The sequence below is a fragment of the Pseudopipra pipra genome, chromosome 19, assembly GCF_036250125.1.
Source record: "Pseudopipra pipra isolate bDixPip1 chromosome 19, bDixPip1.hap1, whole genome shotgun sequence".
Lineage (NCBI taxonomy): Eukaryota > Metazoa > Chordata > Aves > Passeriformes > Pipridae > Pseudopipra > Pseudopipra pipra.
Window position 1 is genome coordinate 353,784 of NC_087567.1, and position 25,972 is coordinate 379,755.

The 25,972-nt window shown below is 42.6% G+C and overlaps 1 protein-coding gene and 1 long non-coding RNA gene across 3 annotated transcripts in view; one reads left to right on the top strand and one right to left on the bottom strand.

The window, feature by feature from the left end:
- The window catches only part of LOC135424383 (myosin-1B-like), a 32,579-nt gene that overhangs the window by 1,896 nt on the left and 4,711 nt on the right, over positions 1–25,972 (bottom strand). Inside the window, exons 9-34 of the mRNA XM_064675575.1 lie at positions 25,787–25,925; positions 25,255–25,373; positions 25,005–25,154; positions 24,756–24,926; positions 24,109–24,418; positions 22,642–22,718; positions 22,003–22,090; positions 19,925–20,042; positions 18,409–18,532; positions 16,683–16,819; positions 15,167–15,422; positions 12,665–12,907; positions 10,903–11,079; positions 10,158–10,303; positions 9,981–10,071; positions 8,837–9,226; positions 8,618–8,744; positions 8,086–8,204; positions 7,285–7,481; positions 6,622–6,805; positions 5,547–5,712; positions 4,532–4,656; positions 2,275–2,583; positions 1,986–2,189; positions 1,767–1,892; positions 490–660 (exon numbers count right to left, since the gene is read on the bottom strand). Coding sequence (XP_064531645.1) covers positions 490–660; positions 1,767–1,892; positions 1,986–2,189; positions 2,275–2,583; positions 4,532–4,656; positions 5,547–5,712; positions 6,622–6,805; positions 7,285–7,481; positions 8,086–8,204; positions 8,618–8,744; positions 8,837–9,226; positions 9,981–10,071; positions 10,158–10,303; positions 10,903–11,079; positions 12,665–12,907; positions 15,167–15,422; positions 16,683–16,819; positions 18,409–18,532; positions 19,925–20,042; positions 22,003–22,090; positions 22,642–22,718; positions 24,109–24,418; positions 24,756–24,926; positions 25,005–25,154; positions 25,255–25,373; positions 25,787–25,925 — 4,464 coding nt within the window. The remainder of the gene's footprint in view (positions 1–489; positions 661–1,766; positions 1,893–1,985; positions 2,190–2,274; positions 2,584–4,531; positions 4,657–5,546; positions 5,713–6,621; positions 6,806–7,284; positions 7,482–8,085; positions 8,205–8,617; positions 8,745–8,836; positions 9,227–9,980; positions 10,072–10,157; positions 10,304–10,902; positions 11,080–12,664; positions 12,908–15,166; positions 15,423–16,682; positions 16,820–18,408; positions 18,533–19,924; positions 20,043–22,002; positions 22,091–22,641; positions 22,719–24,108; positions 24,419–24,755; positions 24,927–25,004; positions 25,155–25,254; positions 25,374–25,786; positions 25,926–25,972) is intronic.
- Positions 1–25,972, top strand: part of LOC135424384 (uncharacterized) — a 53,899-nt gene that overhangs the window by 1,696 nt on the left and 26,231 nt on the right. Inside the window, exons 2-4 of one of the 2 annotated variants that reach the window (XR_010435182.1) lie at positions 113–219; positions 2,389–2,549; positions 8,104–8,194. This is a non-coding gene — a long non-coding RNA (uncharacterized LOC135424384). The remainder of the gene's footprint in view (positions 1–112; positions 220–2,388; positions 2,550–8,103; positions 8,195–25,972) is intronic. The other variant, XR_010435181.1, reaches the window with a different exon arrangement.

Genomic DNA, 25,972 nt, shown 5'->3' on the forward strand with positions numbered 1-25,972 from the left:
TGAGCTACAGAGAACAAAACTACACATGGTATATTTAATATAGTGGCAAGGATGCTCTCTGTCTTGTTCTCAGCGCCTTTCCTAATGAAGCCCAAATTATTTTCTCTTTTAGGTCTTTGCTTCTACTGCACATTGAACAGTTTCTGAGACCTATCTTGGATGAGACTGCGATCTCCTTCCTGTCTGGGCTGTATTTTTCAGTTCCAAGTTCATCCCCAAGTAAGTATGCTTTAAATTATTTTTCCCTAGACAAAAGTTACTGTCTGTGTCCACGTTATGTTTATCTGCCCCCATTTTTGCCCACTCAGTGTTTATGAGGTCATTCTCAAGTTCCTTGCCCACAGTGCAATGTTTTTCTAGTCGGCGTAGCTCTCATCAAACCTGCTGGGAATACCTGGGGCTGTCCCTGTTGCCACCCTCACAAGAGGTTCCAGCAATCAAAAGCCCAGTCAGAAACTTCACCTCAGGCTACCCAAGTCTTCACCATACCCTTGCTTCTAGTTTCTGGAGTTGCTTCTTTCCACCCTTCAGAGCCAACTGCTCGGCCTCTTCCAGACGGTGCTGCAGGTCCTTCACTGTCTGTTCCAGATTCCTCTTCATCCTCTCCAGGTGGGCACTGGTGTCCTGCTCCTTCTTCAGCTCTTCTGCCATCATGGCCGCCTGGTTGTAGGGCACAGTTGTGTTACAAATACGCCTCCCCATCCTGGCAGTTCTGTGTCCCTGGGAGCAAGACCCAGCTTCTCACTGGTGTGTGGCCCTGCAAGTTCTCAGTCAGGGCCCACAGCTGTGCTAAGGATCTGTCATACAAAGAGGATCATTGTTCCTCAAAGTCTAAAACGGCTTCACCTTGGAGAACAGGCAGGGTTGACATAAAGAAAAAATTAATTAAGGCATGCAAATGGCTTGGTACCAAAGTTTTATTTTTCAAGTCATTGAAAATTAGGGATATTGTGAAATATCACCAGCTAGCACTCTGTGTCTCTGGGCTCCCAAGTGATTATGAGTGTCTGGCTATTTGGTGCCTAAATTTGCCAGAGGCAGACTACTAAGCAATTTTTGCCAATGAAATGACCGAGTACCTCAAACTGCACTGAAAAGCTTGTGCCTGCTGAGATCCTCAGGACCCAGGATGGGTAGCTGTTCCCAGTGTGGCAGAGCAGAGAGGTCAGGGGGACACGCAGCACTGCAGGACTAGACACTGGTGCACCAGGACTTGATGCAATAGTGTCACTATTTTCTGTTTCATTTCCATATACCTGTCCTAGATGGTCCTAAACGTTGGTAGTTCTGATGCTGTGAAACTGTAGTCTTATTTAAATGAAACATTTATATTCTCTCTTTTTATTTCTTACATGTCTAGCATTTGTATAGAAGTGTGTATGATTTTTGCTTTAATTTCTGCTTTTCTGTACTGTGTCTAAACAGGCCTCGGTCCAAATAACTCTTTTCCTATTGCAATTTTGCCACCATCTGTTCTATCCTGTCTATTACATTTATTCTGGAAGCAAAAGTGAATGGGTTTGGGAAAGGGGAGAGGAGATGCCTCTTCAATACAGACTGCTAGCAGGACATGAGGACCATTTCTGAAGGGGTGTTCTGTGGCAAGCAGTGGGGCAGGGCTGTGTGAGGTCCATGTGGGAGGAATTGTGTGTCACAGATACTTTCTGTTGAAGAATTGGTTCTCCTCCACGTGATTCATACCTTTCTAAAGTGTAAAAGTGACTATGGTAGTATAAAATGGAAGGGAGGCAAGCAAGAGGACTCACATCTGTGATCGCTTTCTTTGCTTTCTCCTCCGCATTTCTGGCTTCCTGAATGCTGTCTTCGACTTCATTCTGTAAATGAGTAATGTCCACTTCCAGTCTTTTCTTGGTGTTGAGGAGGCTTGTGTTCTGTTGGGACAGTCAGAAGACAGGTCATTCCCACCCCATTTGTGCCACTCCCATATGCCTATGGTATCTCCTTTACTAGGAGATGCCAAATACCTGCGAGTGGAGCAGCTGCACTCGCTCACTGGCATCTGTCAGCTCCTGCTCAGAAACCTTCCGGGCTCGCTCGGTCTGCTCCATAGCAGCTCTCATCTCCTCCATTTCTGTTGTCATCAGATTGTTCCTACGCTCCACCATGGCAAGCTGCTCTTTCAGGTCATCATTCTCTCTCAAAGCATCATCTAAATGGAGCTGGGAATCCTTAGGAGGGGAAAGCACCATGAGACTCAGAGGCAAGCAGAGTGAATGGCAAAGACCTGTGGGACAGAAGCCTTGTGGTCCCTACCTTGAGTTGCCCTTGCACGGCTTTAAGGTGTTTCTGTGTCTCTGCTACCTGACAGTTGGCATGCCTCAGCTGTATTTCCATGTCATTCAGATCTCCCTCCATCTTCTTTTTCAGCCTCAAAGCATCATTTCTGCTTCTGATCTCAGCATCCAGCGTGGTCTGCATAGACTCTAATACCCTCTGGTGATTCCTCTTCAGCTGTTGAATTTCCTCATCTTTCTCTGCAGTCCTTCTATCAATATCTGACTTCACCTGGTTCAGCTCCAGCTGAACACGTAAGATTTTTCCCTCTTCGTGCTCTAAAGAGCCCTGTCAGGGTTGAAATATTATCATTTGTCTCTGCAGTGTCCATTGGAGGGAAATGCCCTTGCAGAAATGTGACTCTTTGCAGCCAGCAGGGCAGGTGTATTTGCCTTACTGTGGACCTTTAGAAAAGGCCAAGTACTGAAAAAACTGCTATCACATACTCAAGAGTCACTGTACCTCATCTGGATATTAAATGGTAATTTAGGAATAATACTCCTTAGGGAAATGCCTCCAATACCACAAGGTCTGGGCACTGAGGGCTATTTTGACACTGCAGAGATAACAAATCATATGAAAACATAAAATAGGATAGCCAAGCCTCCTGCTCAGAAGCAGCTTGCCTTCTCTTGCACCTCCATGATGAATTCTGCTTAGGGACTCTACCCTTAGTCCCATTCCAGTGACTGTGTGGGCATGTTCCCCTTCCACACAGCCTTTTCCCTCTGGTACTGGTGTCATCTAGCTTCAGCTAAAAGGAGTTAAAAGCCTGAAGCTGGCTCTTTACAACCGGTGGACAGAAATAAGACATCCAGAGAATGAAACAGTTGATGTAGCCCTGGCATCCCTTTTAAGAAGAAACTCTCCAGAGATGCCTGTTTCTCCTTTTTGCTTCTAGAATCAGCCTATGGTGACTAATTCAGGATTAGATTGATGACATTTAGATGCATAAATTAGAGCAGATGGATTTCATGACCAATACCTCTTTCTCCTACTGCCCGCCCATCTAGTGAGATCTAGAGATGTGCCAGTTGTTTTATACTTCTTTTTCTACCTAAGGGAAGTTACAGAGAAAATAAAGTGAGGCTCTTCTTAGTGGTGGACAGCAAAATGACAAAAGGCAACAGTCAACAGGTGGTACAAGGGAAATCCTGACTGCATATGAGGATAAAAGTGTTTTCCCATGAGAATGGTGTTGCACTGGAGAAGGCTGTCCAGCAATAGTATGACATATTCATCCTTAAAAATTATAAAGATCAATTACACAAGGCTTTGAGCAACCTAATATAAGTTCAAAGTTGGCCATGTTTTGACCAGGAAGTTGGACTAAAAACCTCCAGAGATCCTGTCCAACTTAAGTTAATTCTGTTTTTGAGGTATGCCGTAGGTATACCGTGGACAGCTCATGAAGTGCTCTCAAAGACATTTTGTGGAGAATCAGATGTGGTCATGCAGAAGTATAAAACGTTTTCCAAGAGACAGGCAGGGCAGATAGGGAATAGAAGGCAGAACCCAGACAAGAGGGAACTGAAGGAGCTACAATGTGACCTGGAATGGCAAAAAAAAAAGTAAGATTTGAAGCAATGGAGAACTGAGGGATAGCCAAAGACAGTAAGGAAGACAAAAATCATGGAATTGTGGGACCTGGCATACAGCCTGTGCCAGCAAAGCATGACAGTGTACTAGTGTACTCCAAGATTCAGCTGATCCCCAGCAACCTCTTCATGTTCATCAGAACGCATGTCCTGTGAACTGACTCCTCTTTAAACATTTTACTGACTCCCACTCATTCGAAGTGGAGGAACTCAAGAAATATTGTCTTAATTTTCTTCAGCATTCAGCTTGCTTTGAGCAGGGGGTGACATTGAGAAAACTCGAGTATTGGTTAGACCTTCTTGGAATACATCCTTGATTAATTTGACTAGAAAACAAAAATTATCAGTGTTTTGAAGTACAAATTACTTTTCTTCAGCTTTCTATGGGAGCAAATTCAAACAGATGATGCAAAATGAACTCAATTTTAGTCTGGGACTGAGGTTTTTTGTGCATGGTAGTACAGCAAGGAATGCCACATTAATATGGAAGAGAAGCGGATCCTGAGCTATTTGGTCTGTCTGTGCTTTCTTGCTGCACCTTTGGGACAGTTTAAGGATATCAGGAATATAAAATATATATTTAAATTTTCCCCATTCTTGATTTCTTTGAAAGCAAGCACCTTATTGAGGACACTTACCTCTGCTTCTTCTAATGCTGCTTGTAGGTCACACTTTTCTTGCTCAATTTGCTTCTTTGCTTTCTCCAGCCCATGATTTGCTTTTCCAGACTCAGCAATCTGTTCAGTCAGATCAGAAATTTCCTCTGCAACCAGAAAACACATACTCTTCTCATCTTAGATAATGTTATCAGTGGCACCTGCAATTGTTCTTTGGCAACGGGAGTGACGGAAGAGAACTGATGTAATGGGATGAAGCAGTGAGGAGAAATCACAGAATCATGAAATCACAGAATATTCTGAGTTGGAAGGGACCCATAAGGATCGAGTCCAACTCTTCAGTGAATGGGTAGGGTATTGAACCTCTGACCTTAGAATTATTAGCTCCAAGATTTAACCAACCGAGCTAATTGCACACTTCTCTCATGTGCAATCTTTATTTCTGATAACCTGCTCAGTGTGCAGTTTGAACACAGTTCAGTGTGCAATTTGAAAATGAGAGGGACCAACTGGAATGAGCTCAGAAAATAATGTCAACTTCCTCTGGGTAGTGAAATTACATGTCCAGAGACAGTCCCCAGTGACCATTCAGCTCACGAAAAGGATCTGAGTTGTATTTCCTTTGTACAGATAGTTTGCTTATTAAATGCCAATCCCTTGTGCCACAGCTGCATAAACCTCCAATAATCAGGAGACAGATAACAGCCCTCCAGATTTTTTCTAGTGGCAGTGACTGACTGAAGTAATCTGAAAAAACTTAGAATCATCATAATTTCTGTCTATTCAGTTAATTTGGTCCCTATCCATGCGTGGGATCATGACGGTGTGAAGGAGGAGGAAGTAGGATGCTGTAATGAGCTGTAGGCATGTGTTTGCAGGTGACTTTATGATCAGCTGAACAAGAAAGAAATTTGCTACCGTTATGGAAAATTATAAGGAACAAAACCTTGGGAAGAGGCAGAGTTCTGGTAGTCCAGAGATGTGGAAGCATCTTAGGGCTCATGGTGAATTCCTGGTGACAGATAGCTGAACTTACGCTGGAGGTTCTTGTTCTCTCGTCTGACAGTCTCAGCCTGGTCAAGCATTTCTTCATAGGCATTCTTCATCCGGAAGATCTCAGTGCTGAGAGAGCGAGACTCCTTCTGGGCAGCTTCCAGCTCAGCCTGACTCTCCTGGTACTTCTGCTTCCATTCAGCCACGACCTGGAGTAACAGAAGAATGACCTGTTCTGCAACACTCCTGTCTCTGCACCTTTACAAGAACTCAAGAGGCATGACCTATCTTGCAGTCTTTGGCTTTGGACTGTTCTCTGCCTGTGACAATCAACTCGCTGTGATACATACTCTGGCTGTTTTGGTGGAATCTACTTAAATGTGCCTCTTCATCCAGCACTAGTGCATGCCCCAGACTCTCAGGCAGGAGTTTGATGGGACACCAGACTGGACGCTGTGGTTGGTCTAAATAAGGATGTGTGAGCCTTTGTATTACTGCAGGAGCCAGTGGTCCTGGACTCAGGAGAAGACTCCAACAAGAAAGGCTGGAGTCTACTGGTTCTCTCCTGAGTTTGATACCACGGCTATGTAAGGCATCCTTTTTAGTACAGTCACTTAATTCACTCACACAAGGCTAGACCAAGGCACAGGGGTATGCAACATCCGTAACTTGGTCCAACAGTGTAGATTCTTTTAAATATTAGTAAAGGCAATGCAGGCTGGAACATTACATGACTCTGAAGCTCTGCCTCACCCAAATACAAGGCTGGCAGACTAGCACCAGGCAAAAGTCAGGACTTGATAGCTGACATGTGAGTACTTGCTCAGTCTGCTTGACCAAAGACTACATATGGATCCTGCCAGTCTCCCTTGCAAAGATTTCGTGCTTTCAAAAACTATCAGAAGGCTACTTCATCATTTGTTGCGGTCATCTGGGTTTACTTACACAGTGACTTTATCTTTACCATATGTCATATTATGTGGTCCTTACTATAACTTTGCTTTGGGTAAGATGCAATTTATCTTACTGTTAGTGTAGAACTTTGATAATTTCAGAATTTGTCCTGGCCTATCAAATATCTAATGATGTTCAGATCTGGCATGGTCTTTTGAATGAACCTTGTCAAAATTCTTCTGCTTTTTATCAAATGCTGCACAGACTGCATTTGACCTCTCCAGGTCAATCATCAGGTCATCCACTTCCCCCTGCAGCCTCTGCTTTGTCTTCTCCAGTGAAGCACACTTTGCATTGACAGCCTCAATCTGTTCCTCTGAGTCCTGCAGGCGCTGGGCCAGCATCTTCCTGCAGAACGAGAAAATCACCACTGAGAAAAGGAAAATTCTGACCTCAGAAAACGGACATGAAAGGCATTGGGAATGGGAGAGCAACATAGAACGCTGTGGTGCTAAGAGCCTGGGATGACACAGCACTCTGGAGTGGTGCATAGGAAGGGAGAATACGTACCCAAGTACATACTGTACCAATGTGGAGAGGGACCAGAAATACACTTTCAATATTGGCAGTGTAAAGAATGTGATTTTTCAACTGCTGTGGTTAGTTCAATAGTTAATGCATTGGAATTCTCTTATGTAGACACTCTTGAGCCTCGACCTCTACTCCTCCCTTAAATGTCTACTCACTCCGCTTTTCACTCCTAATACATTACAAAGCACACTGCTCTACATATTCCCACTACAGGTGTATTCTGGTTTCCTTCAGTTATACTCATTTATACTTAAATATCCTTCTACTTGTTCCAGGCCATCCCACTCCCCACGTACTTGGCCTCCTCGAGCTCCTCCGTGCGCTGAATCGCGTCCGTCTCGTATTTGGTTCTCCACTGGGCCACTTCGCTGTTGGCCTTGGACAGGGCGCGCTGCAGCTCCCCCTTGGCTTCCTGCTCCTCCTCATATTGTTCCCGGAGCAAGTCACAGTCGTGGCGAGCGGACTGCAGGGCGTGGGCCAGGGCGTTCTTGGCCTTGATAGTTAAAATGATACAAATTGTCAAAACGCTAACAATGTGTGACTGGATTTTTTTTACTGCAGTTTGATCAAAGCTTCGCTTCATATCTCCCTGCTACAGTTGCTAGAGCAACAGAAGGAACAAAATGAATAGCATTAGGGACTCTGTGTTTCAAACTTGATGCTATTAAACAAGGTCAGATGCTTGTCCATCTTTTTCTGGGACACCACCTCTCAAACACATCTGCACCAAATGCTTCAGGAAAAGATAGAATAAATCCAGCGACAGAGAAGGTGCAAGCACTCCTGCTCTATCTCCTTTTTTTGGCTGCTGCTGTTTGCTTTGCCTCAAGGATTTCCAGTAGCAGTAAGGCAGACACACAGAGCTGATTTTATTCACTTCTCTCATGTTTTTGAACTTCAGAAGTCTTGATGAGAAGGACTTAAACTTTCTTCCTTATTTAATTTCTGATTTCTCTTCTCTATATTATACCACAAGGCACAGTCCAAAATTTTCACTGTTCTGATGTCACCACCTTTCTCTGAGGAGAAATCTAATTTGTTTTTTTTAGTGCATTTATTTATTTTACAAGTTGTCAGTCCAAATGAAAGCAAGTCACCTTATTTTCTTCCTCTAGTTGCCTCTTCAGCTCTTCAATCTGCTGAGTGAAAGCATGTTTGCCTCGAGTCAACTGAGAAATCAAGGACTCCTTCTCCTCCAGTTGCCGAGTAAGTTCACCTAACGAGAAGAAGTTGATTTTTTTAGACAGAGATATGAGACATAAAACAAATGAATGAGAGCAGCTAGCCATGTGGAAAGTGATTACAAGATATAATGTGGTAAATTGAAGGGTTAGAAGCAATATCATTCCCACCGATAGGAGAATCTGTCAAAGAGAAATGCTGTGCTGGCATCAGAGGAAAGAAGATAAACTGATCACAAACTCACACATTCATTTTGATTGACAGTTCTTTTGGTTTGGTTTTATGTTTCCTTGGGTGGCATTTGTATGACTGCCACCAGGAGGAAATTCTACATTGTGAGTTTTGTTCAGATCACTGAGTAATGAACATGTTACAAAATACACAGGCATTCAGGCAGCATATTTAAGTACTTGACATGGGAGTATTACATCTCATCAGGGGACATACCATTCTCAGTCTGTAGGCGTGTTTTCTGTGTGTTCAGATCATTAATTAGTCGCACATGTTCGTCATCTTTTGTTCTGACTTCACTGAACTGGTCTTCGAGAGCTCGGCACATCTTTTCCAGATTGCTCTGTGAAGAGACAGAAAGCATCTCCTTCAGCTCATCCAGTTGTTCAGAACAACAATGGTAATGATGAGAAACATTTCTTCCTGTGCAGCAACCTTGGCTTTGGAGACAGACTCCATGTTACTGGCCAAGTCATCAATCTCCATCTTGAGCTCGCTCTTCTCCTTCTCCAGCTTCTGCTTGACGCGCTGCAGGTTGTCGATCTGCTCCCCCAGCTCAGCTGTGCTGTCCGCGTGCTTCTTGCGCAGGGCGGCAGCCGTGGCTTCGTGCTGCAGCGTGGCCTCTTCGAGGTCCCGGCGCATCTTCTGGAATTCTGCCTCCCGCTTCTTGTTCATCTCCACCTGAGCTGCCGTCGCCCCTCCTGCTTCTTCCAGGCGCTCGCTGATCTCCTCCAGCTCCCTGGACAGGTCAGCCCGATGCTTCTCTGCTTTAGCGCGAGAGGTTCGCTCGGCCTCGATTTCCTCCTCCAGTTCCTCAATACGGGCCTGAGAGAGTTAATTGGTTAAAAGAGGACTTCTGAATAAACAGATTTGAAATTATTATTAAGGGATAAAGAGCAAACATTCACATCCATTTATAGAAGCGTAGAAAGAAAAGCACCATTAGAAACTTCACTGAATTGGGTCCTAGGACATGCAATATTCAGCTTTGGAACAACAGTGAATGTAAAATCTGATACTTCATTTTATGTTACAGCTCAGAATGGATTTATTGTTTTGTGAAGAAATTAGAATTGCACTTTTCTGAAGAAATAGAGGTGGTGTCACTGGAAAATGTAAACCAGTGCAAATTTCTTGAAAATTTTCCAAAGGGCAAGCCAGAACAAAACAATGTCCCATCTCCATCAGCAAACAGGATGGAAGAAACTTTGAGATGAGCAGTCATGGCATAATAGCACTGAAGAGAGCTGTCTTCTGGCTCTGCTTTTAGAAGGTGATCTTTGTCCTGATCATGACACATTATGTCACATTCTGTTGTTTCCTTAGAAAAGCCATTCTCAGTGTCATTTTTAAAGCCTATAACAGTCTTCACCTAAAACATTTCCTACATATTTATGTATGATTAGAGGCCAGAGTCACTGTAAAAGTGCCCTGAGATGGGAACAGCACGCAGAGTCCATATTAATGGTTATTCATTTGAGAGAAAATATTTTTGTAGAATGGTGTAAGAATAAATATTATTTAATTCTAAGAAACTTGTTCTTGCTATTAGAAGTATTAATAACTCTTTAGACTTTACCTGAAGCTCCTTAATTTTCTTTTGCAGCTGAGAACTTTGAGCCTGTTCATCTTCAATTTTACTTTGCAACTGGCTAATTTCAAAATCCTTTCTGTTAAAGAACAAGAGGGCAAATGCAATACAGTTAAGATAAAACCTGAATTTCAGAATTCAGAGCATAAGAAGTCAGTGCAATACTTTTTTAGCCTATCATCCATCTGTTGCTTGTCATTTTCCAGATCCATGACGGAATCCTGAAACATTTTCAGATCACCCTCCAGTTTTCTCTTTGCTCTCTCAAGGTCCATTCGCAGTTTCTTCTCTTGTTCCAGAGATGCTTCAAGCTAAAACACATATAATATACTTTGAAACACATAAATTTTACTTTGAAAGTAACTATTCTTGTTTTAATAATCTAACTAAGTTGGAAATTGATGCATAGAGAAAACAATCAGATTATCTCCACCTATGCTACTCTCTCATTGTGAGATCAGAGCTGCCATGGTGATTTGATTTCAGTCATTGAGCTGTCCACAGCTTGGCTGTGCACAGTAGAAATAAAAGTTTTTTAAAAAAACAGAAATTAAAATTTTCCAGTGGCTGCAGTCTCTAGCATACAGACCGCTAAATATGGTCGAATTCCCAGTATTCATAACTTCCTGGAGTATATGCACACACAAATAACTGTGTAGCAACTTTCAAACTGTCACAGGTGTCCTGCTCCAGCTAATGGTTTAAATCAGGTTACAGAAGTCTACAGTGCTGAAATGCCCAGTGATGAACATGAAAAATATACTGCATTCTACAATTCCCTGTTAATTAGCTGGAATTATTAGAACTGGCTCAATTACTTTAGGTGTTGCTTATACTCCCAATTACAGATTTCTAGTCTCTTCTAATATGTTAGAGCATCTGTATACAGAAATTGAAAACTTTTACTTACATCATCTACTTGCTGCTCCAGTTTGGTCTTGGCTTTGGTGAGTGTGCTGACTTTGTCTTCCTCAACTTGCAAGTCATCCAGCGTCTGCTGGTGGGCTTCCTGCAAGGCCTTTTTCTCCTTAGTGAGTTTAGAAATATTTTCATCCAGAGTTGCCATCTCTTCAGTAAGATTCTTAACCTGTCAGACAGCCAGCATCCATACTATGAAGGGATGCCTTGAGAAATGGCACACCAAGAACACAGTGAGTGCATCCTTGCAAGCTCTTGCATGAAGGTAGTCAACTCTCCACAGTATGTTTATATTGATTGTGATGAGGGCAGGAGCAAGTGTCATGCCTCAGGGTCTGACCTCTCTGGTTCTGCTTGTAGGAATTCTTGCTTTAGTTATTTTTGACCCCCAGTCCTATCTTACTGAATTCTGTAGTGGAACATGTTCTGGATCTTCACTTGCCTCTGAAAGCATTTCCCACTGGGATTTACAAAAGCCCTCTGAATTGCTCTTGTTCAAGAAATGTCTCTCCTGCATGTGATATTTTGCTATGAAAACAGCTGTAAATTCTCAGCAAGTCAGGTTATTTAAAAAGATATGATCAAGTGGCAAGCATAACCAAAGATATGTTAAGTTTTCTGTAAAACTGAAAGAAACACAATGACGTGACAAAAACCCTTATGCCTGTGGAACAAGCAATCACATGTTTAGGGGAGGGGCTTCTAACTGGGCTCTGCTAGCTTATCTTGGAAATTCCTTGTACTTCAATAGAGCCTTGCACATCAGCAACGTTATCTCAAATGCATCAGGTCTGTGCATTAGCCTGCCTAATCCTTGCTTCCCATTTGTCACATTTGAATGTGAAAGCCTGACAGTAAAGATAAGGAAAATCCATGCTGCTAAGTGTGGAAATGGCCCTGATATCCTATAGGACACTCCCTCATCCTAATACCCACCACTAGCTAGATTTTCTCTAGGCATTAGTGTAGCAATGTCCAACACATCTGTAATTGCAAACAAGATCTGGTATTGATCTCAGTAATGGCAGTGGAGGGAACTCAACATTGTAGCTACAGCTCTGCCATCATTGTTTCTACAGCAGGGCAGAACACTGTCCCCACACACATGGACTTTTGAATTCTAACATATATAACTCAATTCTCTTTCTTCATATCGATTGTAGAGATGTACATGTGCATTTCCTGGGAGATAAATGAGTTAATGACCACTTGATATAGACCGTCCTTGCTACACTGACAGTATGAACACCACAAATCAGGAAGGACTCTCGTTGTATCATCAGGTCAATGGAAGGGAAGGATATCCTAGCTGAAAACTGGTCTTCTTAAATACATCATAAGAAAACATTTAACATCTGCAAAATCAGTTCTCGTGCATGTGAGAAAGAACCAGCATAGCTGTTCTATGCTGAGTTGCTCACAAGCATCATAGTCCTCCATTATGCACAGGAGACACAAATATACTGATTCCTTAAGACTGCAAATAGGCAAATATGAAAATTCTCTATAAAGCACCATAACAACCTCTTAACTCTTTTTGAACTGTCACAGAAAATATATCGTTCCTAAGAAAAAATTAAAATTTTAACAGAAAAAATTCTGGGAGCTGATTAAGTGAGAATACCTCTCACCCATGCCTTGGGGACATCTCACTTCTGTTCAGAACACTTAAGAATGACTGCAACTTTCCACAAAACTGACAGCTGTCTCTGAAAACTGTCTGGGGAAGAATAATTCCCCAATTTCTCTGTCACCTTATTCTCTGTTGCATGCTTCTCCTTTTCCACTTTGGCCAGAGTCATTTCAAGATCATCAATATCTTTCTTCAGCTCAGAGCACTCATCTTCAAGTTTCCTCTTCTTTGCTGTCAGTTCAGCATTTGTCTCCTCTTCATCTTCCAATCTTTCATTCAGTTCTTTAATTTTAGCTTCCAGCTGGATTTTACTTTTAATGAGTCCTTCACATCTCTCTTCAGCATCAGCTAGATTTTCACTCTCCTGTCAGAACATATTGAATGCTCATTATATTTATCATAACAATGACAAAAGGCAACAAGTTCAAGTTCCATATCCACAAAATTGATTGCACAAGTCAGGGCAGTAATGCCTGTGATTCAATCATGAGGAAATGATCCTGTTCAGCCATGGCTAGAAAAGTGGACTATAATCCCATGGTAGAGACACTTCCTTTTAGTTGGTCAAATAGTTTGACTACAATACCATACAATAGACTCACAGGGTTCAGTCGTAACAAGGAGCTTGCAAGGAATTAGTAAAATAAATAGGTGGGCAGAAAACTGGAATACTACCATCATGGAAGCATGGTCTTAGATTTGTATAACATACAGCATTCAAAGTCAACTTTCATAGAACAGTAGATGAGTCTGTCTTTAATAAGCTCCTTTAACTCTAATGATATGTCAGACCGTCTTTCCCCAGTTTATTCACATGAGCCTAATCTGGTTCCCATCATTCTTTAATCTCTCAGCCAAGATAGGGTCAAGCTCAACCTAGATTGTAGCCTGCAACTTTCACTATAGCTAACATTTTGTGACACATGATTAACAGATAAAATTTTGTCTAAATTAATGCTACTTTGATGTATTCTAGGCAGAATACGAGAACAGGTATCTGCTGTCTCCTAGGACAACAGAGGGCACCTGCAGCAAGGTCACAGATGATATCAAGTTGTGTGGGAGTGTTGAGCTGCTGGAGGGCAGGAAGGCTCTGCAGAGGGATCTTGACAGGCTGGATTGAGGGGCCAAGGCGTGAGCTTCAACAAGGCCAAGTGCCTGGTCCTGTTGTTGGGTCACAACAACCCCACGGAGTGCTCCAGGCTAGGGGCAGAGGGGCTGGAAAGCTGGAAAAGGACCTGAAGGTGTTAGTGACAGGAGCTTAACGTGAGCTCAGGTGTGCCCAGATGAGTATGAAGGCCAGGAGCACCTGGCTTGTGTCAGCAATAGCATGGCCAACAGGACCAGGGCAGTGACTGACCCCTCTGCTGGCACTGCTGAGGCATCTCAGATCCTGGGGTCAGTTTTGAGCCCCTCACGACAAGAAAGGCATTGAGGGGCTGGAGCATGTCCAGAGAAGGGAATAGAGCTAGGAAAGGGTCTGGAGCACCAGGAGCAGCTGAGGGAGCTGGGGGGGCTCAGCCTGAAGAAAAGGAGGCTCAGGGGGGACCTTATTTCTCTCTCCAGCTCCCTGATAGGAGGGGGGAGCCAGGGAGGGTTGGGCTCTGCTCCTAAGTGACAGGACAAGAGGAAACAAGCCTCAAGTTGCACCAGGGAAGGTTCAGACTGGATCTTAGGAAGAATTTCTTCAATGAAAGGGTGGTCAGCATTGGGACAGACTGCCCAGGGAAGTGGTAGAATCACCATTTCTGGAGGTGTTCAAAACTTGTGTGGATGTGACACTTAGGGACATGGTTTAGGGTTGAACATGGCAGTGCTGGACTTACTATTGATGGACTTACTTGAAGATCTTACAGGTCTTTTCCAACCTCAACAATTCTATGAATTAAGGTGTTAAATTGAAGTCCCAAATGCTTGTAAACTGGGTGGGTTTGGGAGAACAGAGCATTGAGTACCAGGAAAGGTACAAAGAAACTCGGAAAATTCAGTGAGGTTAAGTTCTGAAGAAGGATTCAGATAATGAATCTGATGTTTAGCAGATACAGGTAAAAGCTTTGACATGTGAAACAATACAGGACTCTTGCTGAAACTCAACTGATTCAAAAGCACATGACAACAAGTGACAGGTCAACTTGCACCAGACTGCCTTTGGCCTTGGTATTACCTATTAGAACCTGACATGTGCAATTTCAGTCTCTGTCAAGCAGTATTCCAGAGAAAAGCAGTTTGCACAGATTCAGCCCTGTCTCTGACAGAAAAGCACCCCTGTCCTGGCTCCATATTCAATGATCAGCAGATGTGGAAACAGCATATATTTCATCCAGAATCAGACACATATCAATGTGAGGATCACATTGTATATACTGTGGGACGTCTGATTCTTCCACTGGTGATTGCTTAATGGTAAAGTGGATTTATCTAGGAGTCCAGTTGGAACTTCCTGTATTCCTACTGGTGTTAATTTATGTGCTTTGTGCTCACTTTGCTTAGATGTAAGTGAAAAGACCAGATACAAAGCAGTGTTCCTTTTACATATCTGTTTATGAAGGACAATGGAAAAGGGAAGGGAAAGAGCAGCAGAGTAAGAGTAAATGGGGTGAATCTGAAAATGGAAGTTACTCACAGACTGGACCTGAAGCTGCAGATCATTTTTCTCTTGCAACAGGGTCACCATTTTTTCCTCCAGTTCTTTCCTTTTTGCCTCAGACTTTGCAAGCTCCTCCTTGGTTTTCTCAAACTCCTCCTTCATGTTGGCCATCTCCTTCTCAGACTCTGCACTCTTCAACAAGGGCTTGATCTTGAAGTACAGCTTCATCCAGGGCCAGTGTTTGACGTTCATGAATGCACGAATGTTGTACTGAATGATGTAAATGGATTCTCTGAAAACACATGAAAACAGTTTATGAGAGTGTGTGACTTTAGCTGGAAACATACTCTCATTATTTACCCCAAAGCATCAGCATTTACCCCAAAGAACTTTTGCATAAGACTTTTCTTCGTCACCTCCCTTGCTTTTATTAAAGAGTCATTTCTAGGCCCTTATTGCAGAATGGCTGGTTTGGTAACTTGAATGACAACTATGTCATGATACATGAAGGAGAAATACCCCAAAACAGACAAACTTCTCTGGCATATTGGCTGGCAGTCTCTGAGACTTTCCTCAGTCTCAAGGAAAATGCAAGTGCTCAGGTATATACCAGAGTGAAAACTGAATCCTTGAAGTACTCCTGCTGAGATTACAAATCTAGCAGTTTCTGTCAATTGTGGAAACAGTAGCTTGATGCTTTTGGGGTCACTCAAAATAGCGAATGTCATATTAGAAATTATTAACAGAAACTGAAAAAAAAGAAACTTTTTAATGGTATTGAATGCAAAAAGATGTTGATGCTCAAAGGGAGATTAGACAAATCCTTGCAGAGAAATTCAGTAAGTTATTGAATTCTTAGAAACTATGTGTGGCTCAAGAAACATCTGAGCTAAATATATGCTGCACAGTATTACAAATAAAAGCAGCTGGTTGGCAGAGCATCCTGTACATTTATGCAAGCCTTGCTCCCCCTAAAGCTTTCACTTGTCAACAACATTTGAGAAAGTTTGCTTGACTTGCCTAGTGCTGTCGCTCCTGCACTCTAAATTTTGCATGTGGAATAGCTGAAAGTATGGAATTGAAAGGATGAAGTACCTTCTCTGTACAAGGTAGAATTGTTCATCTTAGATGATGGAGCCAGGAAAGGAAATTAAAGAAAAGTAGAGCAGAGTGGTTGTATGTCATTCCTTACAAAACCAATGTGATCCAGTGAAATGATGAGACAACATGTTCAAATCAGACAAACCTTAGCCCTTGTTCAGTTGTCTGTTTCTGTCACAGGGTTCTTTAAAGGTTGAAAACAGTAAGTGCATTTCTGGAGAAAGGGTTTCTAGTTAAATACTAAGTATCATGGTCCAGCTGCATGATCTAATTGCTAAACAGCCACTGCTAGAATTTGTGAGGCTGTTGTGAGGAAGCTGTTAGTTTATAATTGCTTTGTTCCCACTTTCTAAGGTTCTTCTCCAATGACAGTTTTTTGTCTGAGACCATACACTGCATTGATGGACCCTTGGTCTGACACAGTATGATCGTTAGTGTTTTCTTATATTACCTTCTTGCATTCATCTTTTTAAATTCAATTCTCATGAGGTACCCTCTGCACATAGCTTGTGTGTGAGTGATCAGGCTCACGAGCTTCTCATCTCTCATCTCTTCTAGGAGTCCCAGAAGACCTGCCTTGAAAAACACCTATAACATAAAAGAGAGTCAAATAGTTTGAGGCTTAGGTGGATACGTGGCTATTGACAGCTGATGCAGGGTAGTACAAGTCAGTTTTGGAAAAGTAAAGGTTTAACAGCTGGAGAAATTTTGTGTCAGTATTCAAATCCTCAGTGTTCCTGTGATTCATGACAAATCGCTCTGTATGATCTAATCACATTATTGCAGTGTTGTTTAGTGCCTGCTCCAGTGTAGGTCATGAAGATCTAGCTCATCAATAGTTATTAAATTAAAGAGTCAACTTTCAACTTAGTACTATATCCTACTTTGTCTCTTTGCTGTACTCTACCCTTCTCTGTCAGGCTCAAGATTTGGTCTGTAACTTTCTTAGAACTGGCTTGAGAAGCATACATGGTGATGCCATCTAGAGGGATCTGGACAAGCTCAAGCAGTGGCCTATGGGAATTTCATGCCGTCTAACAAGACCACCCGCTGGTGCTGCACTGGGGTTGGAGCAACCCCCGGGATCAATCCAGGCTGAGGGATGAACAGATGGAGCCCAGCCCTGGGAGAAGGACTTGGGGGTGCTGGGGGGAGAGAGGCTGGACATGGCCCAGCCCAGAAACCCTCCATGCCCTGAGCTGATCCCACAGTGTGGGCAGCAGGGGAGGGGGCGATTCTGTCCCTCTGCCCCTCAGGTGAGACCCCCCTGCAAAGCTGATCCAGCCCTGGGGAACAGCACAAGAAGGACATCGACTTTTGGAGAGAGGCCAGAGGAGACACTGAGATGATCAGAGGGGTGGAACACCTCTGCTTTGAGGAAAGGTTCAGAGAATTGGGTAACCTAATTGTGGCCTTCCAGGACCTGAAAGGAGCCTACAAAAAAGATAGAGAAGGACTTTTTACAAGGGCCTGGAGTGACAGGACAAGGGGGGAATGGCTTCAAATTGAAAAAGAGTAGCTTTAGAGTAGATATTAGGAAGAAATTCTTTCCTCTGAGCATGATGAAACACTGACACAGGTTCCCAAGGGAAGCTGTGGCTGTCCCTTCCCTGGAAGTGTTTGAGGCCAGGCTGGACAGGGCTTGGAGCAACCTGGTCTAGTGGAAGGTGTCCCTGCCCATGGCAGAGGGGATGGAACCAGATGACCTTTAAGGTCCCTTCCAACCCAAACCATTCTATGATTCTGTGTGTGTTTAGTAGTGGAGGTGGTTGTGTTTGTGTCCAGAGATAGCACTGCCTTGGTTGTGCTGACGAGAGAATCAGTGTCTCACCTAACACTGCTTTGGATATGGAAGATAGACTTTGTGTACCTAAATCCCCTGAAAAATAGGACTGTCCAAACTTGTCTGAGCCTGTCTAACATGCACTGATATAAATGTGTTCACCTGGCAGGGGAAAATCTAGTTGCAGCCATGCTAGATCATTCTGGTAGTGTGTTTCTGAGGGCTGGCATTACTGCCTCTCACACAGGAACCAGACAAGTTTTCTGTACTCCTTCTTGCTAGTGGTGTACTTTGTTTATAATCATCATGAAGGCTGGTTTTGTATTCAATAAATACTTTCAACAAACAAAATATTTTGCCATTAATTATACCTACTCTTCAACAAGGGCTTTACCTTGGTGTGGCCAAATTTATATTGGTTGTGGTCAACATCAATGGAGGAAAGAAGCTTTTCTGAAGCCTTTTTGCTGTCAATGAATTGGCCTTCTGGAATGGCTGAGGCATTAAGGATCTTGTACCTATAATGAGAAAGGTTGCAAGAATTGGTTGCAAACAGGGTGAGGAAAATAGGATTCATTGTATAGCATGAAATATACGGAAACTGAGCTATCTCAAAGCAGCTGAATATGTCATCTGAAATCTAGACCATGTTTGCTGGCTAAACAGAATGTGATGAAAAGGGGACACATCTATAGAGGAATCTGTTGGATGTGTATGCTGTTACATATAAAATGAAGGCACATACTTAAAAGTGTCTGCAGATCCAATTAGGAAGAAATTAGTGAGAACTAGTCAACCTCTTCTCAACTTGTTTTATTAATCAGAGGAATGCTACTCAAATTAGAGTTGAAGATGAATTAAAATTACTGACAAAAATCAACTATATTGCAAAGAGAATGCAGATCTTGCACATCTCACAGCCTCTACAGTTGTACCAATGAATCCTTGAGTGGACTGAAAATGACACAGTATTGTTTTCTAAATGCTAACAGCAGTCTTAGCATTTTGCAAGGTAACTTAATGATTAAGGTAATCCTGTGTCATAGACAGGACCACCTAATCCTTCTAAAGGGGTTTCTCAGATACATCAGTATGGATTTGTGACTGTACATGGGAGCACTTCTTATTCTCAAGTCTACCTTGAAAAAAATATGTAAAATCACGACAAGGATAATAGTGCGGTGAGTTTATTCTCCATTTTAGGCTTCCATTGTCATTCCTAAAGTACTTTGTCATTCTGGACCACAGCCATTATGGATAGATTCCTTCATCTATCACATCAAATTGAGATTTGACAGTTGAGACCAGCTAATCCCTTACTAAATATCAGGGTGAGGGCATTTTCAGAGAGATCTTGGGTCCTTTTCACACCAGTGCAGCATAGAAGATTCTACTGTTACATTTAATTATAACAGCAGTCAGTTCTGATTTAGCACTTTATAGCAACTGAGCCCACACGAACCTGTTTAGTTGTCTCCATTTTAAAGACGAGGAAAACAAGGTGCAGGATGCAGGCCAGGGACGCGGCACCGGCAAAGCCTTGGGTTTCTGAATGCTCAGTCAGTGGGGTGAGAGGAGGCTGCACTGACATGTATTGATATTGTATCTGCACTCTGTGAGACTTCAAAGAGCAGCCTATAATGGCACTTTATTCTTCACACTGCAATTGTTTTGCATCTCTTTGAATCATAGGGCATAGTTTAGAAATTCTACTGGCTCTGACGTATCAAGAAATCTCTAGTCTGGTCAGAGAGGGAAACGCTGGAGTGACCTCTGACAGTATTAACAACTTGGTTCCCTCCAATGCCACTGATCTAGTCTGATTCAGAGGGTGTCTCTCCCATCATGTCACCTGAGCTGTGTGTTTACTCAGGTGTTATCTTAACAGGTAGTAATAACTGAAGACCTACCGTTGCTTAAAGTCCGCATAAAGGATTCTGCTTGGAAAACCCTTCCTGCAAATTCGGATGCCTTCTAGAACCCCATTGCACCGCAGCTGATGCATCACCAGATAATGGTCCATTTGACCTTAAACAAAATACATCCATCATAATTCCCTTTTGCTTCCAAAAAATCTTCATATGTATTAGCATTCCAGAATGACCTTTTTTTTTTTTTAATAAAATTCAAGCAGCTCTTGGTTAAAGATGAGGAAGGTGCAGACAGAACATGCCTTCAATTCATATAAGTTGCAGAGAGTTGCTTCATTGAGCTTTACTAAGAATGTGAGGGCTACCAGCGCCTGTGTAAAAGCATAAGGCCACATTTTTTAAAAATGGTATGACAGTGCTTTAAGAGACCAGCTGAAAAATCTTCAACAGCATCAGCCTTCTCACTGGATGTAGGCAAAGATGGCACCGCGTAGTGTAGTGCCCTCCGGACAATTGGCTCTTCATGTTCTTTAAGATTTTACAGCTAGATTCCCACACAGGAGTGGAGAAATAGGTTACTTAAAGCTCTTAGTCCTTCTGTGGACTATAAAAATGGAATAAAGTTCCTTCTGCTAAAAGATCTATTGAATATAATAATCAAGTGTATTACAAAGTACAACTGGCAGAATAAACTCTCAGAATCACTTTGTTATGTAGAAATTCCCACCAGCTTCATTATTACAGAATGGTCCATACACTTAACTTTATCTTTTCTGTGTAATCAATAAAGTTTTACCCAAAGAAGCTGTTAGAGAAGTCAATCATAAGCAGACTAAAAACAGGTAAAAATCAGAAGATGTCCAGTTGTCTTTCCTTCATGTCACCATCCCTAATTTGAATCAGATAGTACTACTTTTCTTTTAAAAGGCAAAAGTCAAGATTCCCTTTGAGTCACATCTGTCAAAGCAACCAACCCAACATTAAAATGATAGCCATATCTGGCACCATCATCCATTCAAGTATGCTTTTCTATTGTAATTGGTTTCCTTAATTCCCTCCTTGCACCTTCTTGCCTGTCAAGACCCCAGTGGGACTCCTCTTTCTTCACTTTTTTATATGAAGTGTGGACATTTCCATTAGGGCTCATTTGTAGTCAGTGGAGTGAAACAGTTTCTTCTAGAATGTGATTCATCTCATCCTAAGATAGATGTATATAAGCAGCCAGATGAGTGATACGTTAAAATGCCAATTTAAAAGGCCAGCTCCTCTCCACTGAGTTTGTATGAACATCTGAAATGTGAATGTTACACATGTGTGTTGCTCAAACCTGCTTGTGGCGTTCAGGGTTACAAAGAGAGACATAAACAAGAAAGGTAGATATTCTCAGATTCATTTTTTGTTTCCTGAGCAGATGCTAAGCTCCTGTTTCGGGCTACTCCTGTTGCATCCACTACATTCTAACAGTGTCTACCTTATCATTCTAACACTATCAGGTCTCATAATGGTTAGGCTCCTATAACTCACCCTGGCAAACTCTTTGCAAGTACTTCAATTTATTGAACCACACGACAATACTCCCAAACTTGACTGTTCTCAGAAACTAATTTGTGAGTTAAAAAAAAGTAACTTTATATCAAAATGCTTTCCAAGTGCTAGCAGCACACAGCAGCTTGTAGATGGAATTCTACAAATGACATATGATTTCTTTGACAGTTCTCCTGTTCAGTGAATCAGATCCTAACACTGGATAATTAGGAACTGTTAAGTGGTCTTGGGCTGAACCCAACAGTTCTGAATGATACAGTGGTCCCTTAAACTAGGCATTTGTTAGGGATTTTCTAACGCTGTTACCCACAATAGACAATTTTATCAGTTGTAATCAAGCCCATCTTTATCACTTTCAGTTCTGTACACACACTAGTAAAGATGGGTAAGTGTTGTGGACCAAAATTTTACAGTCACAGTAGACAACACAAGAAAGTTCCATTGGTTACTGTCTCGCAGGCCAACCCCCACAAGGACTTCACATGCAAAGGAAGCTGTTCAGAAGTTGGTTTGGAAGCTAAGCAGGCTATTTCCCATCAGTCCCACATTTCAGAGTATAATGATGGACTTACCAGGTGTCTTGGTCTCATTAGGAATCAGGCAACGCACAAAATGAGGATGGGTGCTTCTCAGGTTAGTCATCAACTTGTTTAGATTTTCCTGTGATAGCACAAAACAAGGGTTTCAGCTTCAAGCTACAGAGCTTTTGCATTCTTATTCAAATGTCAAGGAGTTATAGAATCACAGAATGGTTTGGATTGGAAGGGGCCTTTGAAGGTCATCAAGACCAACATCACTGTCCTAGGCAGGGACATTGTCCACTATCCGAGGTTGTTCCAAACCCCATCCAACCTGGCCTTGGACACTTCCAGGGATCCAGGGGCAGCCACAGCTTCTCTGGGCAACCTGTGCCAGTGCCTTACCACCCTGGTAGTAAAAAAAATATCTTCCTTCTATCCAATTTAAACTTATCCTCTTCCAGTTTAAAATCATTGCCTTTTGTTCTGCCACTACAGCCCCTGGTAAAAAAGTCTTTCTCTGTCATTCTGATAAGCTCCATTATATGTTGAAAATCCAGAATAAAGTGTCCCTGGAATCTTCTCTTCCCCAGGCTGAGCAACCCCAACTCTCAGCTTTCTTTAAAGGACAGATGTTCTAGCCCTCAGATCATTTTGTGGAATCATGGCTCACATAAAAGGAAATTCACATACTCTGAACACAGCAGACACTGTCTGGAAAGAACCTCCTTTCTTCTTAGCACCTTTCTTGCCACCACCAGCACTATCACCTTGGAAGAAGTAGATGGGAGGTGAACAGTTAGAATTAGCAGTACGTTTTGTAGGCCTCACCTTTCTGTCTTTGGCCATAGGCTGATAAAATACTCTAATTTTAAATACTGAAACATTGCTACATGAGAGTTTAGCGAATCAGTGCTAGCTAGTTGTTGATCAGTGTATGGTGTATTAGATTTCAATGTAAGATTTATGTTGCACCACAGTGTATATGGCTTTGCTGGTATGGAACAGTGTGGCCTGACATAAGTTTTCTAACAGTGTACTCTGTGCTACTAGTCACGTTGCTTTTACTATTACCCATAGCCCCATTTTTAAATTTTTTTTTGATTAGGTGAAAGACCACAAGAATGTGACTCAGCAGTGGACATTCATTTACTAGTGCAGTGAAGTCTTCTTTAGAAAAATCTGCTAATCCAATGTTCCAGGTGAAGAATTCTATTCAGTTCTATTCTGAGTTATGGCAGACCCGAGATGCGAAGCAAATTATAGTCTCAGGAATTCAAGTCCAAGTCTCAGGAATTCAAGTCCAAGCATCTCACTGTCTTTCCATATTTGCTACACCCTTGAAGCCAATTAAATTGAGATTTAATGGAATCTTTCTGCTCTGAATTTCACACCTTATCCAAAATTTTATCTGTACAACCTGTGTTCTTGTCTTCCTGATACTGATGGTACCTGGAAGGTTCAGAGCTGACTCGTCCCCAGTATCCCCTAGGGGCTCGCTCAGGCACACTATATGTCAGCCAAGCTGTCCCCAGGGAAGCCTCCATGCACTGTTGTCTTGAGTCTCAAACCCTGCTGTACCTGTGCCTGACTTTTTGCTCAGCATCCAGGCTGCCAGAATATTGGGATTTTGTTGTAGAAATCTGGGTGGCCATTTTTGGTAATGCTTACTGACTGTCCGACTTGATAGTCTTCTAAAACAAAAAAAAAGGCAAGATATTGGACTGCTTTCTTATGCCCATAGAGAACTTCCAAATTATATTTCCTGTCTCTCATTTTCCCTTGCAAAACCAGGACTGCTCAGCTGGATATGAAATAGTTCCATGGTCTCCTTTTAGTTCTTCCAGCTCACCTCAAGAAACAAAACTCTGTCTCCAAAGACTATAAAGTGCTTGCACTCTGCACATGTATTTGGCACCTGCCTAGTGGCTGGGTAAAATGATGTGATTCACAATGCAGTCAGGAAACATACACCTCCTATCACTTGGCGTCGGACTTGCTACACTTTACTTCTCTGCAGCACAGCTGGTGTCCTAGTGTTGGCATATTTGGATAGACACCAGAACAAGGTCACATTAGGGGATGGTAGCCTACAGTATATCAAGAGAGGAGACTTTAGTTGATTCTTGCCTTATTGGTCATCACTGAAAAATCACTTACCTGTTTCTGCACCAGCATAATTAGAAAAAAGGAAGGACAGCAGCTTCAAGGATGATTTCTGATATAGCCCCACGACAGTTTCATTCAGAGGGTCCTTGTTCTTGTCAAGCCACCCAGTGATGTTGTAGTCCACTGTGCCAGCGTAGTGCACCAGGGAGAAGTGGGCCTCAGCCTTGCCTTTGCCAGGCTTGGGTTTCTGGAAGTTGTTGGACTTGCCCAGGTGCTGGTCATAGAGCTTGTTCTTGAAAGAGGTGTCAGTTGCCTTGGGGAACATGCACTCCTCTTCCAGGATGGAGAAGATGCCCATGGGCTGGGAGAAACATGAATACATGAAGCAAATAAGGGTTGGGGAGGGGAGCCATTATTGCAAGGAGTAAGGGTTGAGGTTCACCTTACTGTTAAAGGCAGTCATTAAAGGCTCCAAATTAACATTGTGTAGCCCCTCTCCCTTCCAACCCAGCAATGCTCTTCAGGAAATCATTGTGTGGAGGCAGCCCATTACTCCAAAAGCTTTGGTTTTATAAGCTGCCTCTTCTGATGTGAGAGAGTAGTTCAATAGTAATTTGTCAATTGATCAAGAATTACTGGACTAAAATAAATGATCATAAAAGAAGTGTGTTCTCCTACAATGAAAAGATTACTTCTACCTTCTCAATGAGCTCAATGCAGGCAGCCAGGTCCATCCCAAAGTCAATGAACTCCCACTCAATTCCCTCCTTCTTGTACTCCTCCTGCTCCAGCACGAACATGTGGTGGTTGAAGAACTGCTGCAGTTTCTCATTGGTGAAGTTGATGCACAGCTGCTCCAGGCTGTTGAACTGCAAATTCAAAATATAAAGAAAAGCCAGTTAGTTTCAAGCAGTCCTCAATAGGCAAGTGTACCTAAGGTGACTCACATCAAAAATTTCAAAGCCAGCAATGTCCAGGACACCAATGAAGTACTGCCTGGGCTGCTTCGTATCCAGCTGTTGGTTAATACGAACAACCATCCACAGGAACATCTTCTCATAGACTGATTTAGCCAATGCACCCACTGAGTTGTACACCTGTAAGAAGTACAGCCATGGCAGTTACAACTGTTGAGTTAGCTTTGAAGTTGAAAGAACTGTGTGAAGAAATTGAGAAACTGGTCAGGTGTTTATGTACCTGTTGGACATTTTGCCCTTTAGTTACATATTCATTCCCGACTTTCACCCTGGGATAGCATAAAGCCTTGAGCAAATCAGCAGAATTCAGACCCATCAGGTAGGCAGCTTTGTCAGCCACTAGGATTAGAGACAGCAAATGCATTCAAAAGAGACAAAGAAAGGTGTTGTGGTCTGCTGGGATGTTTCTGTCACAAGAAGTCTACTTTTGGCACTACTCAAATGCACCTATTGTCAAGAGAAGCTCCTCTCCAGTCCAATGGAGAATATTCTCCCTGCTCCAAAGGCAGTGTATAAGCTGCAGCTCACTTCTGTTCCATGCCTGGAAGCCTGCAGCAATGCTTAAGCTTTATGTCTCTCTGTTTCCTTGTAGAGCATAAATTAAATCATTGACTTTGTGGAACTTGCAATAAACCTAAAAAAACTAGTTTCTGGAAGGGAAAATATCTTTCAAAGTGTTGGGCACTTTATGGGACTGTGTTACTAGCTCGCTCCTGGAGCAGGTCACAAGCAAACTCTGCAGTCAGCTCTACCTTCTGTGCTGTCTGGCTCTGCCTGCTCCTCCCGCTGCTTCTGCTTGAATTTCATGTTCCCATAGTGCATGACAGCCCCTGTCAGCTTGTACATCCCCACCTTCTCATCGGGGCTGAAGCCCAGGATGTCCGCGGCGCTCTGCAGAGGCAATGGGCAAATTGGGAAAGCACAAAGGTTGATGCACA